Source organism: Nomascus leucogenys, chromosome 20 (genome assembly GCF_006542625.1).
Source record: "Nomascus leucogenys isolate Asia chromosome 20, Asia_NLE_v1, whole genome shotgun sequence".
In the NCBI taxonomy this organism is placed as follows: domain Eukaryota; kingdom Metazoa; phylum Chordata; class Mammalia; order Primates; family Hylobatidae; genus Nomascus; species Nomascus leucogenys.
Genome location: NC_044400.1, coordinates 588,028 through 607,315, shown reverse-complemented (window position 1 = coordinate 607,315; position 19,288 = coordinate 588,028). Strand labels below are relative to the sequence as shown.

The window sequence follows — 19,288 nt, the reverse complement described above, 5'->3', positions numbered from 1 at the left end:
GGCCGGCAGATCCCCCCTCCCCTGAGCTGTGAGGATTTGTAGATGCATCTGGGCACTGCCGGAGTCAGTGCTGGTGCCCTGGGCAGTTTCTGGGGGTGCTGCAGGAAGAGGCCCAGGAATGCCCTCCAGGCTGAGGCAACAGTGTGTGCAGAGGCACGGAGGTGTCACTGTGGCTGGAGTCGAGGGCCTGAGTGTGGTGGGGCAGGGACCTGAGTGTGTGACTGCCCACATGGAGAGGATGTGGGCTTGCCTGGAAGGCTGTGCAAAGCTTCGAGCCACGGGCTTGCCTGGAAGGTGATGGAAAGCTTCGAGCCACAGAGACAGGGCCAGGATTGCTGAGAACACAGAGTCCTCCCAGAGGGAGCTAGGGTGGAGGTTGAGGCTGGCCACGGAGCCACGGGAGGACCTGGGAGGAGGCCTGAGGCTGGATGGGCTGACGCTGGGGGCAGCGGCATGTGTCCCAGCCTGGCCCCACCTCCCGTCCATCCAGATTCCAAGTCTCAGGTTCCCACAGGGGTGTCCAGGAGCCACAGCTCTGGCTGGATCCAGAGGGGCCCACTGGGCTGAGGGGCAGGTCCCGAATGATGGGTGGTGGCTGTGTGGGGTATAGTCTCTGTGGGGAGACTGAACAGGGAGGGAGGAGACCCTTTGGGAACACCAGGATCAGAATGGGAAGTGGGGAGCAGGCAGAGGGGGGCTGCTGAATTGTCATTGGAGGAGGCTGGAGCCGAGCCAGGCTCGAAAGTGCTTTCTGCCTCTTTAGAACATAATCAGCAAGTGTGCACCCAAGCACACCAGTGCACATACTAACCCATGCACACGTGTGCACACATGCACATATACACACCCACAACCCATGCACACACACTAATCCATGTGCACATGGACACACAGGCACACCTGTGCACACACACGTACACACATAGTGCACACACATGCATACCCATGCACACCCCACACGGACACACATGCCTGTCCACACACCCATGCACACTGACCTGTGTACACATGGACACCTGCACCTGTCCACGCCTGTGCATACACTCACACATGTATACTCGTAATAGCTAACACACTTGCACACACACATACCCATGAACACACACAGACATGCATTCACACCTGAGCACACACACGTACATACTCCACACAGACACATGCACACATGCATCAGTGCATACGCATACCTGTGCACGCAATAACACCCATACACACACCTGTGCACACACTCACACGTGCACACACACACCCAGCGTGCAGAGGTTGCTGAGGCTGAAGCAGCTTGGGGCCCCCTGGGGCCGGGACATTGTGGGTCTTGGCCCACCCAAGCCGGGGGCTGTTGGACGCCTGCTGAGTGGACAGCGCACAGCCTGGGCTCTCAGCAGTGGCACCCCTTCCTTTCCTCTTCCTTCTGGCATAAGGAATGGTATCTGCAGAGGCAGCCTGTGGAGGCTTCTTAGGCTCATTGGAAAAGAAAACTGGGGTATCCCGTGGAGGGGGTCCTGGGGCAGACGTGCAGCCTGACCTGGCAGGTGCTCTCAGAGGACCCTCAGGTGGGGGCCGAGGGCACGGGGCATCAGCTCCGGGTTGGGTCTAGGTGCCTGCCCGGCTGCACCTGCCCTGGTGGCTGCCTGGAGGGCTGGGGGCACATTTGATCCCAGGAAGCAGAAGCTGTGTCCATTCCAGGCCCAGGCTCTCCTGGGATGAGAGGTGCTGGTGTGTGGGTGGGTCGGGGTTGCTGGGAAGTCACAGTAGAGATTTCATCAGCACCTGTTAGGTTTCTGGTGTCCAGCACCCTGGTCAGTACCTGGAAGGACTCAATGTCTGTTCATCCAAAGATTGAGACTTGGCTGAGAAAGCAACGGCTGAAATGGCAGGCTGGGGTCAGGGCATCTCAGGTGGGGTCAGGGCATCTCAGGTGGGGTCGGGGCATCTCTGCTGGGGTCTGGGCGTCTCGGCTGGGATCTGGGCATCTCTGCTGGGTCAGGACATCCTGGCTGGGGGTCAGCATGGTGCGGGGAGTCATGGTTAGGGGGCATGGACCCCATAGCCTTGCAAAGAAGATCCAGGGAGGAAGAGAACAGCTGGAGGGACGATGAAATGCTGCTGGCTGCGAAGCTGTGATGGGCAGGTTGGTTGTGATCTGTGTGTGACAGAGACCCTTTCAGAGGTCTTTCTGGAACCTGGTGTGACCAGGCAGATGGAGGGGCAGTGATGGAGGAAAGGGCGTGAGAGGCCCTGGAGGCCAGGGCTTGGCCCACCTGCAGGTGATGGGTGCAGGCCTGGTGGAGAGGGCTGGAAGGGACGCATTCCAGGCTCTGCAGGGGGCAGAATCCTCAGTGCTGGTGACCCCTGGCTGGGAGGTGAGGCCGAGGGAGGTGTCTGCCGTCGTCTGGGAAGAGTCCTGTGGACAGAGACGCCTAACGGGCAGACAAGGAGTTGGGCTGGGCCTGTGGAGCTGGAGGCGACAGGGCCCTCACTCGGATGCTTGGGGTTGAAGCCACACGAACCTCAGGCAGGGCTGTGACAGGCAGTGAGCTCTCCCACCCACCCTGAGAGGTGCCTGGGGCTGGAGCAGGAATGGCTGCCCCCACCTCCCCGCCTGGCAGGCAGCAGGAGCCTCTGTAGCCCAGGGCCTGTGCTCGCCCTGGTTCCCTGGAACCTGCAGAGACTCCCACACAGATGGCAGGGAGTAACTGGGCCACGGAATGGCATTGAGGGCAGGGCCTGGGCAGCCACGTGCCCCTTTCCTTCATGCTTCTCACCTAACCGTGGGAGCTGGCACAGCCATAGGCATCTCGCCCCCACCGGCTGCGCCAGAAGCACCCACCGGAGCTTCCATGACAGCCGCGTGGGTCCCGGGACGGACAGTGCCTGGCTGCAGAGAGAACCAAGGGAATAACTGGGTTTGCAGAAGGAAAGGCTCGACTCACACGGGGCCAGGGCTGCCTCACTCTGGCATGCAGGCGGGGGCGGGCACAGCCCTGCACCTGTTCCCACCCCAAGCCCTGGCGCCGACGTCCGCGGGGACGGCTTGTTTTCCCACAGAAGCTGCTGGGCCGTGCCTTTGCCGGGTCCCAGACCTCATGGATGATCCATTAAACGCTGGCACAGGAGCTGGCCTTGGGCGGCTCACCCGCTCAAGTGTGTTTTCGCTGTTGTTGTTCTGAGGACAGTTTGCAGCCCAGGGTGTGTGACGTACATCAATTCCGTCTCGGCTGGCCGGGCCTGAGGAGCAGGCCGGGGACGATCGCAGGGAAGTGGCTCAGGCTCCCAAAGCAAACATCGGAGAGCAGCTCGGCCACCTCCAAGACACCCGGAGCCCGCACGCAGCTCAGGAACGCTCCGAGGAGTCACGGCCCGAGGGAGCAGAAAGGGATTCGGGTGGAAGGGAGCTTCAAGTGAAATTGCCTTGCATCTGGAAAAAACAGTTATTGCAACGATTGCTTAAAAAAACATAAAAATGCATCCGTGAGGTTTGTTTATTCAGGAGAAATCACAGAGCACCTGGGAGTGCTTTAGAGGCAGGGGCTGGTTCCATCCTCTGTGTGGATGTGTGTGTGTGTGCACAGGTGTGTGTGTGTGGTGGCCTGTGTGTTTGTGTGGTGTGTGTGGGTGTGGTGTGGTGTGTGCCTGTGTGTGTGTTGTGTTTGTGCCTAGGTGTGTGTGCACAGGTGTGTTGTGTGTGCCTGTGTGTGTGCGCCTGTGTGTGTGCGCCTATATGTGTGCCTGTGTGTTTGTGCCTAGGTGTGTGTGCACAGGTGTGTGTGCCTGTGTGTGTGCGCCTGTGTGTTTGTGCCTAGGTGTGTGTGCACAGGTGTGTGTGCCTGTGTGTGTGCGCCTGTGTTTGTGCCTGTGTGTTTGTGCCTAGGTGTGTGTGCACAGGTGTGTGTGCCTGTGTGTGTGCGCCTGTGTGTGTGCGCCTATATGTGTGCCTGTGTGTTTGTGCCTAGGTGTGTGTGCACAGGTGTGTGTGCCTGTGTGTGTGCGCCTATGTGTGTGCCTGTGTGTTTGTGCCTAGGTGTGTGTGCACAGGTGTGTGTGCCTGTGTGTGTGCGCCTATGTGTGTGCCTGTGTGTTTGTGCCTAGGTGTGTGTGCACAGGTGTGTGTGCCTGTGTGTGTGCGCCTGTGTGTTTGTGCCTAGGTGTGTGTGCCTGTGTGTTTGTGCCTAGGTGTGTGCACAGGTGTGTGTGCCTGTGGTGCACTATGTGTGCCTGTGTGTTTGTGCCTAGGTGTGTGTGCAGGTGTGTGCTGGTTGCATGTGTGCAGGTGTGTGTGCACAGGTGTGTGTGTGTGTGTGGCGTGTGTTTGTGCTAGGTGTGTGTGTGTGTTTGTGCTAGGTGTGTGCAGGTGTGTGTGCCTGTGTGTGCGCCTGTGTTTGTGCTAGGTGTGTGTGTGTGTTTGTGCTAGGTGTGTGCACGGTGTGTGCCTGTGTGTGTGCACTATGTGTGTGCTGTTGTTTGTGCCTAGGTGTGTGTGCACAGGTGTGTGTGCCTGTGTATGCATGTGTGCAAAGGTGTGTGGCACAGGTGTGTGTGCTGTGTGTGTGCGCTGTGTGTTGTGCTAGGTGTGTGTGTGTGTTTGTGCCTAGGTGTGTGTGCACAGGTGTGTGTGCCTGTGTGTGCATGTGTGCAAAGGTGTGTGTGCACAGGTGTGTGTGTGCCTGTGGTGTGTGGCATGTATGCACAGGTGTGTGTGCACCTGTGCTTGTGTTTACATGTGTGTGGGGGGTGTGTGCATGTATGTATGCATGTACCAATGTGTGTGCAGAGCTGTGTGTGTGTGCATGTGTATGTGCACAGGTGTGTTTGCACAGGTGTTTGCATGCACAAATGTGCATCTGTGTGTGTGTGCACATGTGTGTGCATATGTATAAGATTCTGCTTCTGCCTAAGTCCAGAAGCACACAGGCAGGCAGTGTGTGCACAGGAAACATAAAGACACTGGAGTGAGCCTGAATTTTCCAGGCTCTGAGGAGTCTCACTGGAGGGAGGAGCATTTCGTGGCCCCCGTGGCCCTGAGAAGGCATTTGGTGTCTGTCCACTCTTACGTTCACTCACGGTCGCCACCCTCATGATGACTGTCTCATTTGACGTGCTGGAACTCCTGGAGCTGGGGTAATTTGGCCTCACCGCCACTCTGTAACATTGGTTGGCGTTGTCCCATTTAACAGATGAGGCAGCTGAGGCTGGAGAAGTTACAGGCCTCGCCTGAGACTGGCTGGTGCATTGCAGAGCTGGGGCTGGACCCAGACTCTTCGACTCTTGGTTTGCAGCCCAATTTTGGTGCTGATGATGTGGCCCAAGGTGCAGGACAGGAGTCTCCTCAGTCCTGTCTGTTCCTAGCCAGGTCAGGGGGAAGCCTGGGTTAAGCTCGTGTGTTGAACACCTTTCCAGCTGTGCTTGATCTTTTAGTTACTTTTTAACTTATGGAAAGTGATAGCAGTTTCCATTTATGGTAGTGATACTAAATTTCTTTTAAAACATATTTAGTATTATTATTGTTATTATTTGTATTAGTTCATTCTCACACTGCTTTGAAGAAATGCCCAAGACTGGGTAATTTATAAAGAAAAGAGGTTTAATTGCTTGTGATTCTGCCGGGCTGGGGAGGTCTCAGGTACCTCTTCACAGGGCAGCAGGAAAGAGAAGGAAAGCTGAGCAAAGCGGGGAAAGCCTCTTATAAAACCGTCACCCCCTGCCATGATTCAGTTACCGCCCCCGGGTCCCTCCCACAACACGTGGGGATTATGGGAGCTATACAATTCAAGATGAGATTTGGGTGGGGACACGGCCAAAGCATGTCATTATTAGAGACAGTCTTGCTTTGCCAGCCAGGCTGGTCTCCAGCTCCTGGGCTGCAGTAATCCTCCTGCCTCAGCCTCCTGAGTAGCTGGGACCAGAGGCACCACCACGTCCAGCTAATTTACTTTGTGTAGAGATGGGGTCTTGCCATGTTGCCCAGGCTGAACTTGAACTCCTGGGTTCAAGGAATCCTCCTTCCTTGGCCTCCCAAAGTATTGGGATTACAGGTGTGAGCCACTGTGCCCAGCCTAAAATATTTATTTAAATAAAATGAATATATTTGCCTCTTGTAGAACTTCACGTAAGGGACTTGGGGGGTGTGTGCCTTTTCCCGGCCTCCCTGACTCCACAGCGAGCCTCAGGACTCCGCTCACTGCCGGCACCCGCTTGTGACGTCCTGCATAGGAAGAGATGGGCTTCCTTGCGTGTCTCTTCCCGGGGGGAGTCCAGATGGTCTCTGGTCTGGACTGTGAGCACAGCGGGCCTGGGCTCCGGTGCCTCCCTGGCATCAGCCCCAGATCGGGGTCCTCTTGTACTGGGGAGCGGTTCCTGGACCACGCGGAGCTCTGCCAGGCACGGGGAGATGCGACCACCAGCCCTGAGACGAGCAGATCCCTGCTGACTGCCCTGAGCCCCCGCCCTGGCCCTGCCCCCTCTTCTCCCAGCCATGACACCAGCCCCGCTCTTGGCCTGGGATGCGGCCCCCAGGTCTTCTCCGGCTGGCTCCTCTTGCCCTTGAGGTCTCAGCTCAGAGGCCAGTTTGCTGGTGGCTGGGCCTTCACTGGCCGCCCCGTGAACTGATTCTCGGCTCTCCTGGCGTCAGGCACCTGTGGCCTTGTGGGTTGCGTCTGCCTCCCCTCCGGGTGCCGGGTGCTGGTCCGGGCAGGGATGTGGGCCCCTCGTTCACGGCCGTAGTCCCAGCCTTAATGCAGTAGACAAGTGACTGAAGGCGTGCCTGGAAGAATAAACAAAAGGGAGATGCATGGGCAGCTCCGAGGAAGGCAAATGGTCTGTGTCCGCGGGACAGGGCCGCCGTCCACGCCTGTGGCACCGGGTTCTCCCTGGAGCACTGGATCCAAGGGGAGGGACCCTGTCTCCCCGTCTGCCCCCAGTTCTGTGGTCCGATTGACCTCTGAGCCGAAGCGTTGGAGGCTCATGGCTGGGTGAGGGGGGCTGTGACAAGGGACAGGAAGCCGAGGCCCCTTCCGAGGGGGCTGATGGTAAGACCTTGGATGGTTTTCCTTCTTCTTTTTTTTTTTTTGTTTTTTGAGATGGACTTTCGCTCTTGTTGCCCAGGCTGGAGTGCAGTGGTGTGATCTCAGCTCACTGCAGCCTCCACCTCTCGGGTTCATTCAATCCTCCTGCCTCAGCCTCCCCAGTAGCTGGGATTACAAGCGCACACCACCATGCCCGGCTAATTTTTGTATTTTTAGTAGAGATGGAGTTTCACCATGTTGGCCAGGATGGTCTAGAACTACTGACCTCAGGTGATCTGCCTGCCTCGGTCTCCCAAAATGCTGGGATTATAGGAGTGAGCCACCACGCCCGGCCTGGTTTTCCTTCTGATCAAAGTCATACCTGCCCATTGTAGAAAATCAAAAAGTTGATTTCGGTTTTGATTTTATAGGAAATTTTAGTCTTCTTATTTCCTTCTCCTCTTCCTCCTCCTCCCTTTCTTTTTTTTTTTCTCTCTCTCTTTTTTTTTTTTCCTGAGACAGGGTCTTGCTCTGTCACCCAGGCTGGAGTGCAGTGGTACAGTCATGGCTCACTGCAGCCTCCACCTCCTGGGCTCAAGCCATCCTCGCACCTCAGCCTCCTGAGTAGCTGGGACCACAGGCACGTGCCAGCACACCCCAGCATTTTTGTGGTTTTTTTCTTTTTTTTAAAAAAGATGGGGTCTCACTATGTTTGCCCAGGCTGGTCTCAAACTCCTGGCCTCAAGCTGTCCTCCCACCTCGGCGTCCCAAAGTGCTGGGATTACAGGCGTGAGCCACCATGTCTGACCTGATTTTGCAGGAAATTTTAAAAAATCAAAATAGTTGCAAGGAAAATGAATCCTTTGTGATTCCCCTGCTGCGGACAAAAACAGCCAGGGCAGGACGTTCTGCGGTGTCTCCTCCCAGGTTTGTGCCACTGGGTTATTTTTAGAGTCGGGTTAGAATCAATAGTGAGAAAATTTGGGGAGTATGACCTAGAGTTTTGGCAAGCATGTTTTTCCAGCCCAAAAAAACCCAGACTCTCAATCCTCCTGAGAGCGTCTGTGCTGCCTTACGGCAGTCTGGGAAGTGGAGTTGGACAGGAGCGTCTATTTCCAGAGCTTTCGACGGCTTGAGAGACCCTGGCGCGTCTCAAGCTGGACCTCCCAGAAACTGAGGGCATGTGGTGGTTGCGGCAGCTGCTCATGTCCTGGGAGTGCTGTATTCTGCCAGCTGGAGGTCGGCACCCCTGCCCCTCCTGGTCCATGTCCATCCTGTTTCTCCTTCCTCTGCTGTTCCCTGTCTTTCTGCTCTCGGACTCAGGTGTCTGGCACAGATGTCCACAGGTGGGCAGGCACAGGACGGGGACTGACACCACCGTCAGTGTGCAGGGTGGTGTATCAGCTAGGGGGAAAGGCTGAGCTGCCGTAACAAACAGTCCCTGCAACAGTGCAGTGGAAAGAACAGAGAAATGTCTCCCTTTCTTGAGAAGCGATGGTCATGCGTGTCAAGTGGGCGAGTGTGTGTCCCGTGTGGCCCTCTCGACTTGTGGCTCCACCAGGGGCCTGGCCATGGGTGTCACGTGGCTGAGATGTGGGGAAGGGATTTGAACCCAGGTCTGCTGGGCTCTGAGGGTCCTGCCTCTTTCCCTCCTTGGCTGCTGATCCTGGTGGAGATGGAAGGGCAGGAGGAGGGAGTCCCGTGGCCACCAGACTGCTGAGGAGACCGTGCTCCCCTCCTCCCAGTTCCTCCCCGACTCTGGTTGGAAACGGAAGCTGCCCAGCCCAGGCCAGGGGTGGGAGGGGCCGCACCTGGTTCTCTGCAGCTGGGTGGTCAGAGGTGGGGGTCGGCTGTGGGAGGGCAAGGGGCGGCTGAGTGGCCGTGTTTAGTTCACGCGAACTTGCTGGCTTTGCGTGGGGACCCTTCAGTACCCTGGGAGCCGGGGGAGGCACCTGTGTCTTTTATGACCCAGACTTTCCCAGCCCCAGGGACAGAGGCAGCGTCCCCCTCTCCATTCCAGAAACATGGCGTCTGAGCTCAAGACACAGCTCTACTGGGGCGTGTTTGGAGAAGGTGAAAGGATGAACTTGACCTTAAAGGCAGGGGGTCGACGTGCCAGAGGCGCTCGGGGAACCGTTCCTGATCCTCGGGCACCAAACACCTTCCTCTGGCCTCGGCCCCTCCCATCCAGCCGCGCTGCAGCCCCTTCCGGGAGGGATGAACACGGACGCCTCGGGGACCTTCGCCTCACCAGTGGGGCCCCTGCCGGCCGTCTCGGCAGTGACTCCCAAGAATACAAATTCCAAAAGCAGAATGACTCCGTTCGGAAGATGGTTCTGCGTTATTGACAGCGTTTAACCCCTTTTTGTGACTGAGTTCCTGGACGTCCCCAGGGGCCCTTCTAACTATCCAAAGGCTGCCCGTTGCAGGGTTGCATTCACATCAGGCAAACCCACTCCCCAGCGGAAACTCGAAGCTGTGTTTGGGGCTGACTGGGGTGGGGCAGGCGGGTTTGCTTTGGTGGCTTCTGGGGTGCCTCTGAGGGGTTGGTTTCCAGAAGTTTCCTCCGTGGCCTAAAACGGTGCCTGGCACGTGGTGGGCATCCAGTTACTCTTGGTGGGAAGCACAAATGCCGCCACCCGAGCCGTGCTCTGGTCAGGGGCTTCATGGTGGTTCTCACAAAGGTTTCAGGGGTGCAGGGGGGGCCTGGGGGGGCCTGGGAGCTTGGAGACAGCCAGGAGCCGAGCGTCCTTGAAGCAAAATTCGTGCTGGCCACTCCCGGGGCATATGCAAGAGGGAGACAGGGGCCTGGAGGGGCCCGCACTGCTGGGATGAGCACAGGAGGGATGAAGACGGCTTGTACCTGGCTGAGTCCCCGGAGCGGGGGCACCTGGGTGTGCATCGAGGTGGGGGGCCTGGCTGCAAGCCCACACTGCCTGGGTCTGCCTCCCAGGCTCCCCTCTGCCAATCCGCAGCACCCCTCCTGCAACAGGGTCTGTGAGCCAGGTGTGCTGGCCACCACCATGGGTGACTGCGGCCTTCGGGTAGGGCTGCACGTCATCTGCTTGTGGAGGTGGCGGGACTCTGACTGTGTGGCCTTGGCCAAGTTGCTTAACCTCTCTGGGCTTCCATCTGCGAAGCGGAGAAATTCGTGCCCCCCACAACATGCTGGGGCCCTGAAAGAGGGGGCATGTGAAGGTCTGGGGTGCAGCAGCTGCCCAGACAGTGGTCGGTCCCTCCCTGGCCGGGCTGGAGGGGAAGACAGCAGAGATTTACAAACCACATCTCTCCAGAGCCTCAGAGAAGGGTCCAGCCTGAAGGTACCCGTGCATCCTTTCCTATCAGCGTGTGAAGAGTGAGAATTCCCCCAGTTAAAAGTCATCCGTGTGGTAATTATGCCGCCGATTTCCAGATGGCCTCTAGGAGATGCCGCCACTTAGAACCGGATGCCGGAGACCCTGAGCACGGCCAGTGTGCTGTTGTATCCAGACAGCACGACGAGTGACAAAGCATGGCGTGTCCGGGAGCAGTCGGCACAGCAGCCCCGTGGGGGCTCCCCGGACACATCCCTGCCTCTTCCTTGCTGGCAGAATCCCAGTCCTCAGCCCCTCCCCAGAGTGGGGCACGTCCTGTCCCACGGGTCATATTCCCCAGCAACTGGTTTAGGGCAAGCGTGAGACCCTCTCTGGCCAATGAGGAGTGAGGGGATGTTTCCAGGAGTTTCTGGAAGGGTTTCTCACTGCTGAGGAGAGAAGTGCAGGAGAAAGAGGCAGGTTCTGTCTTTCTGCTGATGGTGTGGGTGTGGCCTGTGGTGACTCCAGAGCCATGGCAGCCTCTGTGCCACCATGAGGGACCTGATTGAGGACCTTGCACCTCCCCGAGGTCCCAGAGCAGGAGGCAAGAGCAAGGCTGGGTCCCTGCTGCCTCCGAGCCACGGAATGGGCCTGGGAACCCTCCCCTATCTTCTGGCTCTGTGGGATCCGTGGCCTCCCCTGTCTGGCTCTGTGGGATACATGGTCTTTATTAGACCTTAGCAGCCTCAGTTTGGGTTTTCCGCTATTTGGGGTCAAAAGCACCTGAACATTGCTGCACACCCAGGTGTCACCAAGTAATCCTGTGAGCCAGAGGCCGTCAGGTTCATCGCCTGGATTCTGAGAGAGGAAAATAATCCCAGCTGTAAAACAGAAAGCTGTTAAAAATGGCCACAAAGGGCACATCAATGACGTCTGTCTGCAAAGGTCAGCGTGATGGGCTGTCCATACAACGCTGCTCACAGTGGCTTTCCTGTGCGGGAATTCTCAGAGTGGCCACAGCTGCGAAGACCAGGAAGCAGAGAGTTCTCACCTGTGGGAAGGCCGGGGCCGGTGGCTTCAGAGCCCACGAGTTTCACCCTCTGCCGTCTGCCCCTGCATGAGCCTCAGAGCCCAGAGCTGTGCCCGGGACTGGCCTGAGCCAGGACCGGGAGGAGGGCCGGGAGCTGTTCCTGTGGGTGGGGCCCACGGAGTCTCCCCTCTCTGCAGTGCCCGGGGTCTCATTCTGTGGGCACCCAGCTGAGGGCACGTTCCCTATCTCCCCCTGCCCACAGTGGTGGCACTCGGCCGCCCGGTCTGTTGTTTACACGTCCTGCTCATCCATCAGCTGGATTCATAAACACGGCAGAGGCCTGGGAGCCGAGTGGCCCCACGGCTGGATTAGGGGCCAGGGCGGGGGTCTGGCTTTCAGAGGGGCTGTCAGTTGGTGCCTGGAGATTCCAGGCATGGCGGGCACCAGCAGGGTCTCCTGACCCACATCTCTCCCAGACCGTGATGAGGTGGGGAGTTACTCATTAACCCAGGCACAGCCTGGCTGGCATTTGATGAGGCTGGGTCTGGGTGAGCCAGGGTGAACCGAGCCCACCTTGAAATGAAGTGTGTGTTCTCCACGAGCGGCTGCTCTGAGAAGGCCGCCGTCTGCCAGGCCGGCTGGGGCTGTGGGAATGTGATCCCTGGGTACCCGGATGGTGCTGTCTCCGGACCCTGGAGGGCCAGGCTGCAGGTGCTGCCACCTTCCTGGGCCTCAGCTTCCCCAGCTGTGAAATGGGATGGGGACATTCCTCACGCAGGTGCATTTCTGCAATAGACGCAGGGCCCTGCCTCCGGGGACTAGGGACGGGTCAGAGCGTGCTGCTGAGAGAGCTGCTCAGAGTGGAATTTGGGAAGTGTCTGAGGCCGACGGCATGCAGGGCCGGCGACAGAGCTACATTCAGCACCTGCTGGGGGCGTTTGGTGTTGAGGACAGACTGTTTCCCCGGCTGTTCAGAGGAAGCCTCTCTAGTGTGTCTTCACAGTGGCTCTAGGTGTCCCGGGAAGATTCCTAGGTTCCCGGCAGGTGGAGTCTCAAGTGGGACAGTGACACGGCAGCCCCGTCTGGCCACACAGCCCACACTCTCCCTGTGCCAGGCCACGGTTTCCACACCTGGGGCCCTGGAGGGACCAGAGTCCAGGGGACATTCAGCTACCCCAGCCCCGCCGTCCGCAGGCTGGATCTGTGGGTAGCACATTCTGCGGTGGTGCCCTGTGATATTCTGCCCACGGCCTCCGTGTTAATCATTGATCTGGGCAACCCACAGACCCCTCCCCACTTCCCCGTGTCGGGGGTCAGGAGGGTGCTTAGTGGGCGTGTGACCCTGAGACAGCGCCCCCCTCTTCCCCTGGGGAGGCCGGGATGCCTGGACGAGCTCCCAGTCCTTGAGAGTTGATCCAAGGTCAGCTTGGAGCCCAGCAGCCCCGTGACAAAGATACCGACTCCCAGGGAAGGTCCCAGCACGTCCCCTCCCGGCTCCTTCGCTCGCCTCGGCAAAGGTGCAGGAGGCCAATGAGTTCCATTTCGAGGTGCTGTCTGTGTGTCTGAACAAAAATGGGGGCCGGGCCAGGCCGGACGATGGTCTCTGAGCAGGTCCCATGGTGCTCAGACGCCCTGGTTGCAGGTGCTGGGAATGGGAGAAGCAGTAGCATTGGATGTGGTGGTGGCAGTGGCTCCGGGGAAGGACCCGGGTGGGAGGTGGGGGTTTGGGTGGTGACCCTTCATGTACATCCCACCCTGCACCCACCTGGCTGGCACTCACGTCCCTCCACCTCCACCTGCAGGGCACTGCGTCCGTGCTGCAGCGCCGGTCCCCCAACGAGGAGTACGTGGAGGTGGGGCGCCTCGGACCCTCTGACTACTTTGGTGAGTCCAGTGGGCGTCCCCTCCCTTGGACGGCTGTGGCCGCCTCATTTGGGGTCCTGGGAAGAGCCTGGAGGTGAGGAGCTGCTGGGGGGCTTCCCTGGGGCCTTGTAGGGGGGCTTGGCTGAGCCCCAGTGTGGCTGCAACAGAAGGCTCAGTCCTGTTCCCCCAAATTGAGGTCCCAGGGCCAGACTTGGGTCCCCAGGAGCAACCAGCCCTGGATGTGGGGTCCCCCAGAGGGCATGACCTTGCAGGAGGCAGCCTTCTGCTTCTGGGATGAGGGGGCACAGTGTAGCCATCAGCCACCAGCATTCCTGCAGCTGGGGGTGGGTGGGCTTGAGGGAGGCCTGGGCACACCTGGGCATTCCTGCAGCTGGGGGTTGGGGTCCTGAGGAGGCCTGGGCATACCTGGGCTTTCCTACAGCTGGGGGTTGGGGTCCTGAGGGAGGCCTGGGCTACTGGGCTTTCCTACAGCTGGGGGTTGGGGTCCTGAGGGAGGCCTGGCATACTGGGCATTCCTGCAGCTGGGGGTTGGGGTCCTGAGGGAGGCCTGGGCGTACTGGGGCTTTCCTACAGCTGGGGGTTGGGGTCCTGAGGGAGGCCTGGGCGTACTGGGGCTTTCCTACAGCTGGGGGTTGGGGTCCTGAGGGAGGCCTGGACATACCTGGGCTTTCCTGCAGGATTGCCCAAAAAAGTTCAGGACAGTGCCTAGCTGAGCGTGAATTTCGGATAATAAACAATTCATTAGCATAAGTATATCCCAAATGGTTCTCAGGCTGTACTTAGGCTACAAGTTTGTTTGAAATTCGCATGTGCCTGGCACATCCTATCCTTGAAAGGGAGCCGCTTCCAGGGTCCTGGGCATAACCTTTCCCCGCTGCGGCCTCAGGACCCCCAGGCCCCCAGGCCAGGCCCTGACCTCTCTCTTCACCCCCCAGGGGAGATTGCGCTGCTGCTGAACCGGCCCCGGGCAGCCACCGTCGTGGCCCGGGGGCCCCTCAAGTGTGTGAAGCTGGACCGGCCCCGCTTTGAGCGTGTGCTGGGGCCCTGCTCCGAGATCCTCAAGAGGAACATTCAGCGTTACAACAGCTTCATCTCCCTCACCGTCTGAGCGCAGCTCCCGCCCTGCAGCCCCAGCTCCCCAGTGTGGTGGCCGTGCCGTGCTCGTCTGTGTTGGGGGCCCGGGAGCTGCTGTGTGAGGTGTGGGCCGGGTGGGGCTGGGTCCCGGCAGCGTGAGGACTGCCCCTTCCCCGGACTCACTTTTTGGAATAAATGATCACCTTGTGCATTTCCAAATCAAAGGACAAGCGGACAAAACGCATCCCAAGATCAAGGAAGGGACAGGCCAGCTTCCTCCCCACACGCCTCCCCGGCCGCCTCTGCGGGCTTGTCCTGGGGGGCCCACCCCACCCCTGCCAGTCTCCTGGAGATGGTTGAGGATCGATCCTCCCCAGAACCAGGCCAGGACGTTGCCCCCGGGGCCTGGCGACCCTGTGAGGTCAGGTCCCCCAGATTGAGGTCCGAGTGTGGGCCAGAGTGTATCGAAAGGGGCTGCCCCCGGGGGAGATGAGGCTGAGAGCAGGGAGTCGAGACTGAAGAAGTCAAGGCCCCTCCCGCAAATGTGTACCCCTGCCCGCCCCACTGCACCCCGCCGCACCCCCACCTCCCCAGGGGGCCTGCTGCAGATGCTGGAGTGGGAGCGTCTCTGGGCTATGAGATTGATCTTGCCTCTAACTGGACAGGAAGCCGGGCGCCAAGACACACAGGGCTCCTGCCTTGGGAGCCAGGGCCGCGGCCGCAGGTGGACCCCGGTAGGGGGGCCGGGCTCGAAGTTCCGTTGGGAGGGGCTGGCGGGACTCCAGCAGGCTGTCCTCACCTTCCTTAGAAAGTCCACCCAGGGCAAGTTGATGTTAGGGAAAAACAGAAGTCAGGCCAGCTGCGGGCCCCACACACCCCGACCCGCTCAACCGACCTGTCCCTTAAATGTGTCTTGGGTCCCGCAGTGATGACGTGAGCCAGCCAGGCCCGAAGGGGTGAGGCCAGTGCAGAGAAGCGTCCCAGGGGGCTCCTGGGTGCCCCGAAAGACAACTGAGGCCATGCAGTTCACCCGATGTTGCTCCCGTCCTGTACGTCCCGGGGAGGCTGTCCTTGGTCCGAGGCTGCTCCTCGCAGCCCCTCCCCTGCTGGTGGTTACGATGCGTGGGGCCCCCTCCCCGCCCAGCCCCGGCCACGTAGCCGTGTCCCACCTGTGCCTGTGATGTCCCTGTGGACCTGTGAGCCCTCCCCCCCTTATCTCTGCTCTGAATGCTGCATGAACCATTAAATGTGCAATGAAGTACCTCTTCCTGGCTCGCGAGGCCTTGGTCTGAAGTCTTTTGTAGATAAGGGTTTTTTTTTCTTTTTTTTATGGTGGTAAAATACACATAACACAAAAGTTACCATTTTAACCACTTTTAAGTGTGCAGTGCAGTGGCGTTATCCACACTGCAGTGCAGCCATCACCACTGTCCACGTCCAGCCCTTTCATCTTCCCAAACGGAAACTGCACCCATTACACAACAGCTCCTGCTTCCAGCCTGAGGAGCCACCCGTCCACCCTCTGTAGCCCTGTGTATCCAGACGTTCCCCTTTCAGTGTTGTCAGTACACAGGAGGGTCCGTACGTAGCCCTGTGTATCCAGACGTTCTCCTCTCAGTGTTGTCAGTACATAGGAGGGTCCGTGCTGCCCACCGTCGTGTCCCGGGGTGGCCAAGTGGACAGGGCCCAGCTCTCTGTGTCTGCACTGCGAGGGTCCACGTCCCGCCATGGTCCCGGGTGGCTCTGTGGCTGTTTCGTGAGCCCTGACGTGGACACCCAGATTCCAAGGCTGCCCTGGGAGGTGTCAGGGTGTGTCCAGGGCCAGGGTGCCCTGAACCTCTGGATGGGACGGTAAACTCGGGGTCCAAGGGCAGGCACAGCTCACTCATGCACCTCAGGCCCCCGGGATCTCTTGCAGGCTGGGCACTGAGTAGGCCTGCAGGAAATATTTCGATAAATAAACAACAGTGAATAAACTAAGGGTTGCAGGAGAGAAACTTTGGGAGATTCAGGCTCTGACATCCACAGGCCAAACACAGAGGAACTTTGACCCAAGTCTCACACCTTATGCAAAAAATTAACTCAAAATGGATCACAGACTTAAATATAAAACTATAGGGAAATTACTCTTAGACTTGACACCGGTCCATGAAAGGGAGATTTGATAAATTGGAATTCATCAAAATTAAAAACTGGTGCCTGCAACAGACCTTGTGAAGAAGATGAAAAAATAGGAACCGCGGACTGGGAGAAGAGATTTTCAAACCATGTGTATTGCAGAGAAGACCAATACCTAGAATCGTTAAAGAACTTTCAAAACATGGCCGGGCGCGGCGGCTCACGCCTGTAATCCCAGCACTTTGGGAGGCCGAGGCAGGTGGATCACAAGGTCAGGAGTTCGAAACCAGCCTGGCCAATATGGTGAAACCCCATCTCTACTAAAAATACAAAAAAGTTAGCCAGGTGTGGTGGCAGGAGCCTGGAATCCCAGCTACTTGGGAGGCTGAGGCAGGAAAATCGCTTGAACCCAGGAGGCGGAGGTTGTAGTGAGCCGAGATTGTGCCTCTGCTCTCCAGCCTGGGTAACAGAGTGAGACTCCGCCTAAAAAAAAAAAAAAAAGAAAAAATGGCAGCAGTCTGTCCTGAAGAGAAACAGAATCGCTCAGACATTGCTTGTGGGAACATAAGGTGGGGCAGTCACTCTGGAAAATAGCTTGTAGTTTCTTAACACAAAAATCCAAACTAAGTATGCAATTACCATACAATACATCACATGGCATTCTTGGGCATTTATCCCAGAGAGTGGAGACAGACCCGCACACTCATGAACACAGCAGCTTGACTCAGAGAGCCTCAAGCTGGAACCAACCGTGGCATCCTTCAGCGGGGGGGAACAAATCGTGGTACATCCATGCTCGGAAACACTACTCCCCACTGAAAAGGATCTAGCGGTGTGCCCAGCAACCGGTATGGAATTGTCAGAGAACGATGCTGAGGGAAAGAAGCTGTGACTTTACAATTCCGTTTACACGACATTCTGCGGATGCCAACATGGGGCCAGCAGTTGAGGAGGAGGCGGTGTGGCTATAAAAAGGCAGCTGGGGCCGAGCGCGGCGGCTCACGCCTGTAATCCCAGCACTTTGGGAGGCCAAGTTGGGTGGATCACCTGAGGTCAGGAGTTTGAGACCAGCCTGGGCAACATGGTGAAACCCCGTCTCTACTAAAAGTAGAAAAATTAGCTGGGGGTGGTGGCTCATGCCTGTAATCCCAGGACTTTGGGAGACGTGGGCAGACCACCTGAGGTCAGGAGTTCGAGACCAGCCTGGCCAGCATGGCGAAACCTCATCTCTACTAAATACAAAATTAGCCAGGCGTGGTGGCGCATGCCTGTAATCCCAACTACTTGGGAGGCTGGGGTAGGGGAATCGGTTGAACTTGGGAGGCGGAGGTTTCAGTGAGCCAAGACTCCGCCACTGCACTCCAGCCTGGGCTACAGAGCGAGACTTCGTCTCAAAAAATAAAAATAAAAAGGCAGCCGGAGCTGTTCTGTGGCTCGGGCATCAATGTTGAGATCTGGCTGTGATATGCTGGGGTAGCTTAGCAAGATGTTAAACCACTGGGGGAACTGGGTGAAGGGTGCACCCATCTCTCTGTATTTTGGGGTGGTTTTTTATGAGACAGGGTCTCCATTTGTCACCCAGGCTGGAGTGCACTGGTGTGATCACAGCTCACTGCAACCTTGACTGCCTGGGCTCAAGTGATCCTCCTGTCTCAGCCTCCCAAGCAGCTGGGACTACAGGCAGTCACCACCATGCCCAGCTAATTTTTTTGTAGAGCCCAGGCTGGTCTCAAACTTCTGGCCTCAAGCAATCCTCCCACCTCAGCCTCCTGAGTAGCTGAGACTACAGGCATGTGCCACCATGCCCAGCTAATTTTTTTTTTAAATGATCATTTGTAGAGACAAAGTCTAACCATGTTGCCCAGGCTGGTCTCAACCAATCCTCCCCCCTTGGCCTCCCAAAGTGCTGGAATTACAGGCATGAGCCACTGCTCCCAGCCAGGACATATGTTTTCACTTGTCTTGGGTCAATACTGAGGCATGGAAGGGCTGGATCGCATAGTAAGTGTGTGTTTCACTTAGGAGAAATTGCTGAACCCTTCTCCAAAGTGGCCCCACCACGTTGCCTTCCCGCCAGCAGTGTGGGGGCGTCGCAGGTGCCCCGCATCCTCACCAGCACTTGGTGTAATCAGGCTTTCTAATTTTGGCAGTTCTGATGGGTGTAGTCGTATCTCGCCGTGGTTGTAATTGCGTTTCCTGATGACGGACGACGTGGAGCATCTCTTCACGTCTGTATTGACTGCAGATCTTCTTTCGTGAAATGTCTGCTCAAAATCTTTTGCCCATTTACAGAAATTGGGCTGTCTTCTTATCACTGGGCTGGAGGAGGTCTTTGTGTATTCTAGACATAGCTCCTTCCTCAGACGCACACATTGCAAATACTTTCTCCCAGCCTGCAGCTGGCCTTTTCATGTTCTTAAATGATGTCTTCTAAATAGCTAAAGTCTTTAGTTTTTATAGAGCCCAATTTATCCACCTTTTTTTGTGGTTCAATGACCTATTTTAAAAATTGCCAGGCGAGGTGGCTCACGCCTGTAATCCCAGCACTTCAGGAGGTGGAGGTGGCAAGACTGCATGAGGCCAGGAGTTGGAGCCTGGGCAACCTAGTGAGACCCTATGCCTAAAAAAAAAAAAAAAAAAAAATTGTTTAACCCCCTCCCCCAAAAATTGTTTAAAATAGCCAGGTGTAGTGGTGCACACCTGTTGTCTCAGCTACTAAGGAGGGTCAGGCAGGAGGATTGCTGGAGTCCAGGAGGTCGAGGCTGTGGTGAGCTATGATCACGTCACTGCACTCCTGGGTGACAGAGTGAAATCCTGTCTCAGAAAAATAAATAAAAATAAAAATAAAAATAAAAATAAAAAAGTCGCTGCCTGCTCCAAGGTGGCCA

The 19,288-nt window shown here is 57.4% G+C and overlaps 1 protein-coding gene across 4 annotated transcripts in view; it reads left to right on the top strand.

Annotated features, from left to right (window-relative positions):
- The window catches only part of PRKAR1B (protein kinase cAMP-dependent type I regulatory subunit beta), a 173,110-nt gene extending 157,563 nt beyond the window's left edge, over positions 1–15,547 (top strand). For all 4 annotated transcript variants that reach the window (XM_030801391.1, XM_030801390.1, XM_030801392.1 and 1 more), the window contains exons 10-11: positions 13,127–13,208; positions 14,144–15,547. In XM_030801391.1, the coding sequence (XP_030657251.1) occupies positions 13,127–13,208; positions 14,144–14,316 (255 nt within the window). In that variant the 3' untranslated portion in view covers positions 14,317–15,547. The remainder of the gene's footprint in view (positions 1–13,126; positions 13,209–14,143) is intronic.
- The last annotated feature ends 3,741 nt before the right edge of the window (positions 15,548–19,288 follow it).